Source organism: the organism of the source record quoted next, unplaced genomic scaffold (genome assembly GCF_019419815.1).
Source record: "Pyrus x bretschneideri cultivar Hongxiangsu unplaced genomic scaffold, Pyrus_bretschneideri_v1 Contig41, whole genome shotgun sequence".
Lineage (NCBI taxonomy): Eukaryota > Viridiplantae > Streptophyta > Magnoliopsida > Rosales > Rosaceae > Pyrus > Pyrus x bretschneideri.
Window position 1 is genome coordinate 323421 of NW_025999735.1, and position 14414 is coordinate 337834.

The 14414-nt window shown below is 38.0% G+C and overlaps 1 protein-coding gene and 1 pseudogene across 1 annotated transcript; both read left to right on the forward strand.

Moving 5' to 3' along the window:
* Window positions 1-4139: 4139 nt before the first annotated feature.
* On the forward strand, window positions 4140-6058 carry LOC103941462 (annotated as a pseudogene).
* A 4063-nt stretch (window positions 6059-10121) lies between these two features.
* Window positions 10122-13939, forward strand: LOC103941451 (pentatricopeptide repeat-containing protein GUN1, chloroplastic). The gene is made up of 4 exons (XM_009351642.3): window positions 10122-12262; window positions 12955-13171; window positions 13299-13483; window positions 13568-13939. The coding sequence occupies exons 1-4, from the start codon at window positions 10323-10325 to the stop codon at window positions 13830-13832; spliced, it is 2607 nt and encodes an 868-aa protein (XP_009349917.2). The 5' UTR covers window positions 10122-10322; the 3' UTR covers window positions 13833-13939.
* The last annotated feature ends 475 nt before the right edge of the window (window positions 13940-14414 follow it).

Here is a 14414-nt window from a genome sequence, read left to right on the forward strand (position 1 = left end):
AACTTGTTCATTTCAGTGGAGAATTATATATATGCCCGAAGCATGTCTCCAAAAGTAAATCCCTCAAGTATACATAGAAGCAAGTTGCTATATATAAATTCCAAAGGAGAATGTGTCATGAAGTGTAGAAAATCCCTGAATGATTCAGATTGCTTGAAGAAAGCCCTGGAAAGGTAAAGCATAAATTATGTACTCAATACCAATAGATGGTATAAATTGCCTTAATGAGTACTATCATTATGTTGTTGTTGCAACATACTAAATCTCTTGCAAGAATTGATAATATTAGAATGGGACTCCTAAAGAGTCTAAAAAGATTATAAAGTGTTGAAATGAATATTGTCCGGAGCTGGAGATTGAACAATATGCCAACACAAGTCTTATCCATGATGTTTATGGTATTAAAGAACCATATGGATTGAAGATCATGAGTTGAACACTCAAATGGTTAATTAATATTTAGACACTAAGAAAAATCATTCATCCTCGTGAGGAAAATGATGAATTGATACTTGGTCTAAGAGTACCATATCTTAGTGAAGTATGTGTGTTACTATATTTAGCACAATACATTGAATCAGATGTTACACTTCATGTGGAGCAAAATACCAACAAATGGGTATTGTAATGAAATAAAGTTTATTTATTGATATTTCCAGGAAATTATAAACATGTGCTTGTTCTATTCCAAAGAACTCACTAATAGTCATGGTCTTATTGGGCAAGCAAAATTTGAATACCTCTCTAGCCTGCATACAAATCACTCTCAGGAAGGATTTGTATTTACATATGGAAATAGATTGGTTCTACAACTATCAACCGCATCTTCATATCTCTCATAAATACATATCTCCATGAAGCTAGTTATGAATGTATTTGGTTAATAGTTGCGGTCCATTAAATTTTGGAGCGCTTATGAACCATCTTCAGAGCTAACACTCCAACTGTCATGCATGGTATCGGATTACATTAATTTAGTAATCAACCAAAACAAAGAATTCAAAATCAGGGGGAGCATCCAAAATTGATCAAGATTTTAACAAGGCAACCGATATTTACATGTGGCCATCTAAGGGGAAGTGTTATAGATAATATGTAGATGGCCCACATGAATGGTGATTCCTTTGACTATAAAATGAATGAGAGGAGAATAAGGAGAACACAAAACAAACGGAAGAAAGAAAGGGAGAAAGAAAAGAAGAGGAAAGGAAAAAGAGAAAGAAGAGAGATACAGAAGAAAATACCAGTGAGCTGGACTACAAAGAAGAGAGAGAATAGTAAGAGTTATTTTTGTACTCTTATTATTTCATGATGTGATATAAACTAACACACAAATTAAACCTTCTTTTAGATAATTGTAGTATGCGTAAGTAAGGATCGTTCTAGGCCGGAGATTAGGAGAGATGCTAATCTACACTTATTTAACTCAAAAACAGAAAACTAGACTCAAACAACTCAAAACAAGCTAAATTGACTCAAATAACACAAAACTAAGTTACATTGACTTAAAACATGAACTAGAGGATGATTTGAACGAAAATTGACTAACTTGACTCAAAACATGAAGGGGGGTTTGTTTGGATGAAAATTGACTTAAAACTAATAAGTTGCAGAACTAAGTAAAGGTTGCACGAAATTAACGTGACTTAAGGGGTGAAAGGTTAGTTAGAAGATTCTTCTCCACACATGACACATATGCATGCAAATCGATTTTCAGATATTATTCCTATAAACCATGAATGACAATGCCCCAAGTTAACCATGAATGGCACTAATTAACTCTCAGATTTTCCTAGATTCATTGAATTGGAAATTTTCTGATGTAATACTTCTTTTCGATGTGAAGGTAAATGTATACAAGTTTACCTTGTGTCAGAAACAATGTTTTAAAAGGCTCGCATCAGGGTGCGCCTAGGCGCTCTCTGAGGTTGGGCATGAGGGTTGCCGCCTCTGTTTTGAGGAAGTGGGTGTAAGGCTTCACCGAAGCCACCTAGGCGGCGGAAGGTGTTGTCAGAGCCACCTAGGTGGGGGAAGCCACGCCTCAAGGCGGTTTTTTTTTTTTTTTTTTTTTAACTCCCAAATCCAAATTTTGGGTTGGGTTTTAATTGCTTCATACCTTCCTTGCACTATCATCTCTCTACTTTTTTTTCTGATTTTTATTTTTATATAATGGATGTGTGTGTTGTCTGTGTGCATTGATATATGTGTGCTCATTGTGCTTTTCATCCTCTATATATAATATAATATAATATAATATATGTCTATATATGTGTGGATATATATTTTTGATATATGTGTGTGCTCAAGATGATTATTGGGTAATAATTTTTTTTAATATAATATATATGTACGCTCAGTGTATATATTAAAAAATTTAGGTCCAAGCTGGGCTCAACGGCGGAGCTAGTAACAGGGCTAGGGTGGGCTCTAGCATAGGGAGAGTTTTAATTGTTTAAGGTTAAAATACTGATAATTTAGATTATTTTATTAATTTTAATTATTATAGCCCACCTAATAAGTAAAAGTTCTGAACAATAGGACTACTTTTAGAAAAAGTAAGAGTTAATAAATATTAAATAAATTATTTACTTTAATCAATATCAAAATTTATTATTATTATATTTCAAATCGTACACACACACACTGGCAGTTACGTCCTATTAAGTCTTTTTATTTGATTAGTTTCTAGGGAGTAGTATAGTGATTAGTTTAGGAGTAGAGTAGTCATCTCATCCGGTTTTAAAAAGTAAATTTAAGATTTTATTAATTTAGGTTTCCTAGGAGTAGACTTGTTTATTATTTTATTTCGACTTTTGGGGTACAACACAGTGACCCTCTTTCACTTTCTGACTTTCAGAAAAGCCTTTGTCCCGTCTCGACCTCTCGTCTCTGCACTGCAGTTCACAGAAACCAAGCATACAATACAAGTGAGAAAACTTGTTTATTTTTCTTATCAATAGGTAAGTTTTTAACCACTTTATTCTTATGTCTTGATGATTTTATTTGTTTATTGTTTTAATTTTAAGAATATGTGCTTTAAAAATTCAATTTCAAGTTTAATATATTTTTTCTGATAGTCTGATAGATTTCTTAAAAATATAATTTATTATATAAACTTGCATTATTGTTGTTCAATTTGTTAGGTTAACATTTAATGAAGAGGTTAAGAACTATTGATTCATTTTTGTCATTGTGTAACTTTATTTAAGTAACAAAAAAATTTAACCATTTGATCTCCTAGTAATAATTTTAGTTTAGCACACCCACCAAATAATTCATGACTCCGCTATTGGCTGGGCTATCCCTCGAACGTCTCGCCCATGCCTCACGCTTTTAATACACTGGTCAGAAACAAGAAAAATAAGTACCTCCCAGTAACATTCCTAATTACACTAGAACAACAAGTTACTGCAATCTATTTGTATCTAATTGGTAACCCAATGCCCTTCCCTCGGGGTGGTCAGTACTTCATACTGTCGGGCAGCGAAGCTTACACTAGTTCACTAATTATGACGGTTCGCCATGGCATGTGCCTACAAGAAAACTGAAGGCTGGAGACTGTTTTAGTAGATAATTGCACAAAGATTAATGACCATGTGCAGATCATTGGAATCACTTATTTGGGGTTATGATCAGTTGGTTGAAGTTGAAGTTTGTTGATAAACCGTTGAGAAGCATTGGCATAGAAATGACAAAATGTAAGGGCTTGTTCTATTTGGAGTCTATAGGCGGCACTGACGTTGAAATGATCAACCATTTGACTAAGGAGGGAATACAACTAGAACGAATCCCGTTCCATGGAAGTCTTTCTCCCTGTCCAGATCCTCTCTTTTCCACTCATGCATAGGTGTTCTATATTATTTTTTTGGCCAAAGGTGGGGGCCAGCTAACTGTTTGAATAATTTACTATCCTTGTTATAAATATTATAATATTTATTTTTAACTTTATTGTGATTTATACAAAAGTTCCGTTTGGCTTTATATGGATTGGTGAGACCCCCACCATGCGTTTGTTTTATAGTTTATGCTTTTTACTTTGTCTATTCTTTTTGTCTTTGTACAGATTGGCGAGATTCCCACTGTTACGTATCTTTAAGATAAATGCTTCGACTTTCATTTGCAAAGTTAACAGTGAAAAAATGAATTCAATGACGAAGCCTCATGTCGTTTGTATTCTTCTTCCAACGCAAGGCCACATAAACCTAATGCTTAAACTTGCAAAACTCCTCCACTTCAAAGGCTTTTGCATCACCTTCGTGAACACGGAGTTTAACGCTCGGCGTTTACTATCTAGTCTAGATGACCTCCAGAGCTCAAACGATTTCCGGTTTGAGACCATATCTGTTGACTTACCACCAACGAACGAATGAGGGATACTTGACCTCCTAGAGTTGGTCACAAAGATACAGGTTGATGGCCAGCGCTCATTCAGAGACCTCGCCACTAAACTCAATTATGCTTCATCGTTGGATCATCATGTGCCTGCCGTTAGCTGTATTATTTCTGATGGAGTGATGAGATTTACTTAACAAGTTGCTCAAGAATTTGGCATCCCGGAGATGCTTTTTTTTACTCCTAGTGGTTGTGGTATGCTAGGGTATTTACACTATGAAGATCTAGTAGAAAGAGGCTATTTTCCATTGAAGGGTACAAATCTTTCTTAATTTCCAACTACAATCGCATTGATCTCAAATTAAACACACTTATTTTGCCTATCAAATTTTCCAATTTATTTTAGGAAAACATTTTCAGCATAATTTTGAGACAATACTTGTATTCACTTTATGTGCAGTATAATTTAGGTTTGATCTCTACTCTTTATGGAAATGTTGTTCGATAAAAACTTAGGTTGTCAAGTTATGGATCTGAATCATTAACCAATTCGATCATTACATGAATTTCTGGTCAAGATTCACAGTTCGTAACAGAAATATTTGTTTGGTAACATCCTTGTACTAAGAGAATATTACCATGTTTATAAATAACACAACCACATTCTGAAACTTGTAACCTCATTTTTTGAGCAATAGTAATTTCAGTTTTGATTGATATCATAATGGAAATACACATATTAAAGGCTTCTCAATCGTAATCCATATCATGTTTCTATTTTTTATGATGTGCAGACGAAAGCCAATTGAGCAATGGCTTTCTTGATACGGCGATTGATTGGATACAGCAATGAAGGGAATTCGTTTGAAAGATCTGCCCACCTTCTTATGGACCACCGATAGTGATGATACAATGTTCAACTATATATAATCTATAAGCAGTTAACATTGCTATGAAAGCTCAAGGTGTAATCCTCAACACATTTGATGAACTGGAGCAAGAAGTCTTGGACGTGATCAAAACCAGGTTTCCCAACCTCTACACCATTGGTCCGCTTTCACTGCTTCAACATCACCCCTCCACGATTATTTACTTGGACTTGATCAAAGCCAATTTGTGGACAGAAGACGAGAAATGTTTGGATTGGTTAGACAAAAGATCGCGACAATTTGTGGTTTATGTGAACTATGGAAGCCTAGTGATCATGACAAAGGAACAATTAGCCGAGTTTGCATAGGGGCTTGCTAACAGCAAGTATCCATTTCTATGGGTGATAAGGCCAAATCTGGTAGATGGTGGGGAAGAGATCATATCAAGCTTGAATTTCATGGAGGAAACAAAGGATAGAGCTTTGTTTTTGGAGTGGGGTCCACAGGAGAAAATGCTCAGCCACCCTTCAATTAGAGGGTTTCTAACACATTGTGGTTAGAATTCCACATTGGAAAACATTTGTGAGGGAGTGCCCTTAATTTGTTGGCCTTTTTTTTGCAGAACAACAAACCAACTGCTTTTACTTGTGTAATAAGTGGGGGTTTGGGATGGAGATTGACACACAGGTTGAGAGGGACAAGGTTGAAAAGCTTGTGAGGGAATTGATGGAGGGTGACAAAGGGAAGGAGATGAGGGAAAAGAGTAGGGAATGGAAAAAGAAAGCAGAAGCAGCTACGACACTTGGTGGGTCTTCTTACACTAACTTGATGTGTTGATTAAGCAGCTCAAACAGTAGCATTTGTTGGCTTAATGAATGTCTAACGAACATTCTTGTAAAGATTGCTAAGACGAAAAAATCTCAAACTATCTTAGTCAAAATTTTACTTTGAGTCCCCGCATTGATGTTAATTAATTTAGGAGGAAGTTTTGAGCTTAGTAGTATCTAATTGTGAGGCTTTGAAGCCTAGAAATTAAGGTAGAAAAATAGAGCCTATCCTTGAACCTTGAGAGTTTTCCATGGCTAAACTTTCTCGCTTGGAAATACTTAATCCTTTACTGTAGGCAACTCGACCACCATGATTAATATGGACGAAGGCAATGCTCGTGTTCTTTGGCACAATGCTTTAGAATGTTGACACAGAAATTGACGTTATACTTTAGGTGGCAGAAAGTCCATAGAAAGTCTGACTTTGAGAGAGTCTCCTTAGCATTTATCATCAAAAAAACAACACACCAATTAGTAATGAAGGTTCTTTTCCAGTTATAGTGTCTATATACAGTCGAGATGAGATCTGCATCCTTTTTAGTACTGCACTGTAATCTTTCCGCAAACGGTTGCAAATGTAGGCCTTTAAAGTTGGCCATGCCATCACCTTGTTGTGACAAATATCAACAAATATACATGATTATTGCAGTCATGTTGTCCTAAAGGTGTCCTAACTATTCACTTTACCAACTATATCATTGTTGCATGCCTTGAGAAAATGACAGAAGCTAATCAAATCTCTAATAATAATAATAATAATAATAATCAATTTATGTAATCTCTCAAAATTCAATAAAAATAAATGTTTCATGTTTTGCATGATAATCAATTGCCATAAACGAAGAAATCAGAGAATGAGAAAATAGTTTTTTTTCTAGTAAATAAAACAAGTGTAAATTGAGAAATTATTCAAACTTTTGCTGCTTAGTATTACAATTTAGTGGTATTTTTTTCGTGAGTGGTCTTATGTTCAAATATCATGAATAACAAGTTCGATATCAATTGCTTCTCCCACCCTTAAGTCCAAATAACTATCCAACCTTTGGGGGTGGTTCCAAATTGGTCCTAACCTTTTAAAACATTTCAAATAACTACTTAACATTTTGAAAATTGCATACATGTTAGGTTCACTTGTGAAACCCCACCCCAAAGTTAATTGTAATTTCACATTTTTAAATTGATGAAATTACCTTTTTGTCCCCTATCCTTTACCCAATCCGGATTCCCTTTTGGATTTTCTCCTAACACTCTCTCTTTTTGATTGCCACATGGCAGCTCCTTCACCCCTCTTTCTTTTTCTCTTTCTCTCTTCTCCCTTAAGTCACTCTCTCAGCTCGCACTCTCTTCCTCTCGTAGACTTCCCTCCCTCAACTTTCACTGTCTCTCTCTCTCTTTCCCCAAGGACACACTCACCACCACCTACACTTCGTGCTCTCTTTCGTGAAACACTGAGCACACCCATCAGAGCTTAGTGCACCTAACTCTCTCCGTGAGTTCGACGACTTAGGGTTTAAGCCCATTTCCCGACCACGGCAAAGGACCACGAAGGTAAGAATCTCTCCCTCTCTTCTCTACCTTCATTTTAATAGGTAGATCATAGGGTAAGGTGGTGAATCGGCGTTGACCGAAACTCGAAAGGCTCCGACCTTCTTCCTCGTCGAAAAACGGGTCAGCTAATTCAAACCTAAAAGCCTAGGTCCTCTAGCCCAGAGTTTTGGGCTGGGCAAGCCCATCCCATTTATTAGCCCAAACCCAAACCCTATTTAACCAATACCCTTGGGCCATCCAACTCGGGCGTTAAGCCCGTTAAACCCTCAACTTAAAACCCAAATGAACCCCAAGCTTTTAGGCCGTGCAAGCTTGGGCCTACGGCCCAAGGAACCCAAGCCCAGGACCCTAGCCTCAGCCCAGAACCCCATACCCAAGCCCAAACCCAATCCAACCCATAACCCAGGCTACGCTTGGGTTGCGCATGAAAGGTTGCCGATGTCGACGCGTGGAGCACACGCGCTGCCATGGAGCCGTCCACGGCGGCTCTAGCTACTTTTCCGGCCAACTTTCGAGCAACCCACAGAGGTATGTGGCTATCGGAGCCTCCGGGGGGGGGTACCTGAAGTCCCCTCTTATGTTTTTCGACGTCCTGAATCCATTTATGACATCCACTTTCCGAAATTCAATCGTTATGGTAGAGTTTTATTAATTGGAACCTTTATGTGCTTAAGTGCGATCATTAGAGGCAATTTCGTTCTTCCTAATTCGCACGACTCTTCCACGACGGAGTATCTGTGAGTGGACCCCGTCTAAAATGCATATTTTACTAATAGAAATGCATATATGAATAATATGATTTAATGGTTGCGTTTTATGAGTAAATTAGATTTACACTTTATGATTATCATGCTTAACTGAGAATATTTTAGAATACCATACTTTATCAAATTTATGTTCTTGGTAGTATATATGATGGATGAATATATGCTATTTATGAACATATTTTTACACACTCTTTGTAGTATATATCATGGATGACTATATACTGTGAAGATGTTTTTGAGATATATGTACTTATATTGGAAAGATTATATTCAATGTTTTTGTGCATATCTAGTGGTCATTGTTTTGCCTATGGGCGACAATACTTATATTAGCTTCGGCCGGGCATAGTTTGGTGGCTTTAACCGGGAGATACTTATATTGGTTTCGGCTGGGCATAGGTTGGTGGCTTCAGCCGTATGACACTGATACATGATACCACTATTTAGCACATCATATGACATATGTTTTATGAAAGGTTTTATGGCATACTAGGGTTTTCGGAAAACCTATTACTTATTATGCTATATGAGTGTTCATAAACTTTGGGGGTTAGTACGTTGATGAATAACTGTTTCAATATTATATATATATATATATATATATATATATATATCAACTTGGTCCACTCATGTTTGTTTTTGCGCCCCCCCTCAGGACATAGGAACGAGGCATACGATCCGAGCTACGAGGCGTTCCCCTACCAATGATATCGTGCCATCCTCTCTGCTTTGACTTCATTTGTAATAGCACCTTCCGCTTGTATTCTAAATTAGATATATGCTTTGAACATGTCATGCATTATCATTATCATTTTATGTACGGCCGAATAATATTATATTATGTAGTTCAAGCAAATTAATATGCATGTTTTCTCATGTTCTTGGCATATGCATTGATTAAATGGCTTATGCCACCTCGGGTGTCGGTCAGCACGTGGCCATCTCGCTGTCCTCTGAACATTGGGATAGGGGCATGTCATCACTAGCGTTAAGTGATGACATGGACAAATATTAAAATGGAATTTAACTCTCAATTATGGAGCTTTGAATCTCCAAATGGACACATAGCCAAACAAATTTACGGTTTAACTTGACTAAAAGGAGTCGATTGGGAATTTGGAGCTCCAAAGAAAATGATTAATTAAAACAAGCTTTAGAATTTGTTCATCTCATCATTTAGTGCTAGCAACATCATCACTTAATATTTATAACGTCATCACATAACGTTGGTAACTTGACAAATGTTTAATTTTAAAAAAGTTGGGTGAAATTTTTTGAAATACTTAAAACCTAAAAATTAAGGAAAGGAATCCTCTCCGGATTTCTTCCACCAAATTCAATCAATCAACCAATCTGGACCCTTAAAATTTGATTCAACAGCTAAAATTATTATAATTTTTAAAGAAGCCTCATGTTTTAACTTTTAAATGAGCCTCCTATTTTTAGCTGTTGATCAAATTTCAAAGATCTAATTTTGTTGATTAACATGAATTGGTGGAAGAGATATGATAAGGGTCCTTTCGAAAAATTAAAACCGGGTTAGAAGGATGGGTATCCTAATGATTGGTTCATCCCTTATTCAAGAAATATAATATTTTCTTTTTCATTTTTTTTACTATAAAAAGAAAAGAAAAAAATGGAAAAAAGGTGAAGATTAACTTTTTGTTTTGAAGGATTGGAAAAAAAAAAAGGGGACAGAGAGAGAGAGAGAGAGAGTCAACTGATTAGTCTACTCTACGTAGTATTTACCGCATACGCGTAAGCTGTCACTCGCACTCAATCTCTAAAACCCTTTCGCTTTCTCTCTCTGTTATCTCCGCCATATCCATCCAAATGCCTTCCTCCTCACCTCCTCCCTCTTTCTTTTTTTCCTCTCCCTCACCAAACTCTACCTAAACCTCCATTAGGAAAATCTCTCTCTTTCTCTCACCCTCCTCAGTATATTCATCTCTCTCTCTCTCTCTCTTTACATATCAAAAATGGCTTCAACGCCGCCGCATTGCTCAATCACGGCGACTAAGCCTTACCAGAGCCACCAATACCCCCAAAACCAGCGCCTAAAATCTCAGCGCAACTCCCGCCAACCCAATCAATGGACGACCCAACAAGTTTCCCTCCCAAAGCCTCTGCCTTTACCCTCCCAACCACCGCGCTCCGCCCCAAGGCCGCCGCTTCCCGCCCCCACCTCCTCCTTTTCATCCCTCTCTTCTCTCCCTCCTCCAAAATCTGATCTTGTCACCGCCTTCTCGGGCCGCCGCTCCACCCGATTCGTCTCCAAAATGCACCTGGGCCGCCCCAAGACCACCGTGGGCTCCCGCCACTCGGCGCTGGCAGAGGAGGCCCTGCACCACGCCGTCCAATACGGTAAGAATAATCTGGCGCTTGATGATGTTTTGCTTAGTTTTGAGACTAGGCTTTGTGGGTCTGATGATTACACGTTTTTGCTAAGAGAGCTTGGGAATAGGGGTGAGTGTTGGAAGGCAATTCGATGTTTCGAGTTTGCGGTGAGGAGGGAGAGGAGGAGAACTGAGCAGGGGAAATTAGCTAGTTCTATGATTAGTACTCTTGGTAGGTTAGGAAAGGTTGAGCTTGCTAAGAATGTGTTTCAAACTGCTGTTGATGAGGGCTACGGAAAGACCGTTTATACGTATTCTGCGTTGATTAGTGCTTATGGGCGAAGTGGGTATTGTGAGGAGGCTATAAGAGTTCTCGAGTCAATGAAAGATGCGGGCTTGAAACCGAATTTGGTTACTTACAATGCGGTAATTGATGCGTGTGGAAAAGGGGGAGTGGAATTTAAGAGGGTAGTGGAGATTTTCAATGAGATGCTGCGAATTGGGGTTCAGCCAGATCGAATTACTTATAATTCACTCCTTGCGGTTTGTAGTCGAGGGGGATTGTGGGAGGCAGCTCGAAACCTATTTAGTGAGATGGTGGATAGAGGGATTGATCAGGATATTTACACGTACAATACGCTTCTAGATGCGATTTGTAAAGGTGGGCAGATGGATTTGGCATATCAGATGATGTCAGAGATGCCTTCAAAGAATATTTTGCCCAATGTGGTTACTTATAGTACTATTATCGATGGATATGCTAAGGCTGGTAGATTAGAAGATGCACTCAGTTTATTTAATGAAATGAAGTTTTTGGCCATCAGTCTGGACAGAGTTCTATATAACACATTGCTTTCACTATATGGGAAGCTTGGTAGGTTTGAGGACGCTTTGAATGTTTGCAAGGAGATGGAGAGTGTTGGGATTGCAAAGGATGTTGTGTCTTATAATGCACTTCTTGGTGGGTATGGGAAGCAAGGGAAGTATGATGAAGTTAAAAGAATGTACAATGAGATGATAGAAGAACATGTATCACCAAACATATTAACTTATTCAACATTGATCGATCTGTATTCAAAAGGTGGTTTGTATGCAGAGGCCATGAAGGTTTTTAGAGAGTTTAAGCATGCAGGGTTGAAGGCTGATGTTGTGCTTTATAGTGAACTTATCAATGCTTTGTGCAAAAATGGACTGGTGGAATCTGCTCTTTCGTTGCTTGATGAGATGACCAAGGAAGGGATTCGACCTAATGTTGTCACTTATAATTCAATAATTGATGCCTTTGGTCGGTCAGCAGCTACAGAATGTGCAGAAGATGCTGCTCCAGGAGGCATTGTGATACAGACCGGATCTTCATCTACAGTTTCTGAAAGGAAGGTCTTTGAAATTCAGGTGGGAGATAGGGAGGATAACAGATTTATGAAGATGTTTGGGCAACTTGCAGCTGAGAAAGCAGGTTATGCGATAAAAGATAGGAAGGTTAGACAAGAAATCTTGTGCATTTTGGGAATCTTTCAGAAGATGCATGAGCTAGACATCAAGCCGAATGTTGTCACATTTTCTGCCATTTTAAATGCGTGCAGGTACATCTCTTTACCTTTCGTATATGGTATATTGAGGACCTTGTTGCTTGAAGATCTGTTAAAGTCAATTTTTAAACTGTGCATTACTAGCAATTTAGATTTATTTGTACCTTACATATTTCATAAGTGTTTCAGTCTCGGTTTCTTATGGTGTATGCCTTACATACTGTGTCATGCTTCTCAAGAGTTTGCTTTCATTTTCTCTACGGAGCAGTTGAGCTCTGTGGGTTGTGAGGCATGTCAAGAACATGAGAGTACGTGAAGTAAAATTTATGGCTATGATACAGTTAAGAATTATATGCACTGGAGGGTTCTTAAATATATGCACTGATATAGGCAGAGTGGAACCTTTCAAACACAACAATTGTAGACGTATGTCTTAAGGACTGTTTACTCATAGTAAGTTGTTAGTCCAGAAAAGAAGCAAATCAAGCAAAGGAAACTCTACCTACTTCACTTCGTTTCAACTCGTGGAAGGTGAAAAACAACCACTATTCATTGTAGTGTCATTGAGGTTATTATGCTACAATGTCAATGATCAGTTGCTTTGATTAGGATATCTAATGTTGAGTACGATGTGGATTCTTTAATCTCCGTTGCATTCCCCTAATCTTATGTTTTTAATGTAAACATAGTCCAATAGCATCCCAGAATATATGGTTAATCTCGGTTTCATTGGCTTTTCAATGCAGCCGTTGTAATTCATTTGACGATGCTTCAATGTTATTGGAGGAACTCCGGTTGTTTGATAATCAAGTTTATGGGGTTGCCCACGGACTTCTTATGGGTTACCGGGATAATGTATGGGTTAAAGCTCAGTCTCTGTTTGATGAAGTTAAGCAGATGGACTCTTCGACTGCATCTGCATTCTATAATGCTCTGACCGACATGCTATGGCACTACGGACAGGTAAGTTTTAGAAGATGCCACCTTTTCAGGTGTAACATGTTTTTCCCTTACCCCAAACAATTCAAGGTCTAAATTTTTTTTTCCCCATATTAAGTTTTTTCATTTTTATCAACGTGTATTTTAATAGAAACAAGGGGCACAACTGGTTGTGCTTGAAGGGAAACGCCGAAATGTATGGGAAAGTGTGTGGTCTGATTCGTGCTTAGATTTGCATCTAATGTCTCCTGGGGCTGCCCGGGCAATGGTTCATGCATGGTTGCTCAATATACGCACTATAGTGTTTAAAGGCCAACAATTACCGAACCTGTTAAGGTTTGCATTTTTTTCTCATCAAACAAGTCACTGTTTGCATAATATTTGTTAGAATCTTGAGTTTATTTGTCGGACTCCCTGCAGCATTCTAACAGGATGGGGGAAGCACAGCAAAGTAGTAGGTGACAGTACCTTACGACGAGCTATTGAGGCACTTCTTACTAGCATGGGTGCACCCTTTCACGTTGCCAAGTGTAACTTGGGTAGGTTTATATCGACGGGCTCTGTGGCTGCTGCCTGGTTAAAAGAATCTGGGACACTGGAGGTGCTTGTTCTTCACGATGACAGGACTTACCCAAAAGGTGCACATTTGGACCAAATCTCCAATTTTCAAGCGCTAGCCTTGTAGTTGTTTGTAACATATGCAAATTTTTTGTATTCTTGTAAACATGTTAACGAAATGTAATATATTTGTATCATAAGTTGTAGCATAGCGTTTTAGACGGCGCTTTCTCTTATCAGCTATTTGGGACAAGGTTGATGCTCCCTTTTCTCAATCCGAATTTGGAACTTTGCGGTGTATTTCTGCAGTAGCGGTTGTAGGCTTTTTGGTGAAAGAAAAAAGTAGGCATTTATGCTACTGGTACACAATTGATTAAAGTTGTTTCCTTGAATTCATAAGGGCTTCCCAACAAATGAATGCAAAGTCCTGGAAGTTTTAAGCCATACGAGTGGCCTAAAAAATCCGCATACAATTACCAATGGAGGACAAAGAAAAAAGAGTAAAATTTGGGTATGCAAATTTTTCCCCTATTCACCAAAGAACGAAGTTTTCATTTTTTTTTCTTCTCAAGGGTTAGTGGTTTTAACTTGGGAATCAAGCAAGGTGGTCGAAAGACTGATCAAGTTATACACGACGGAGAGTCGCATACAATACAAATATAAATTTGATTGTGTTCTTAAAATCGAACACTTGGAACTTCAAGATAAA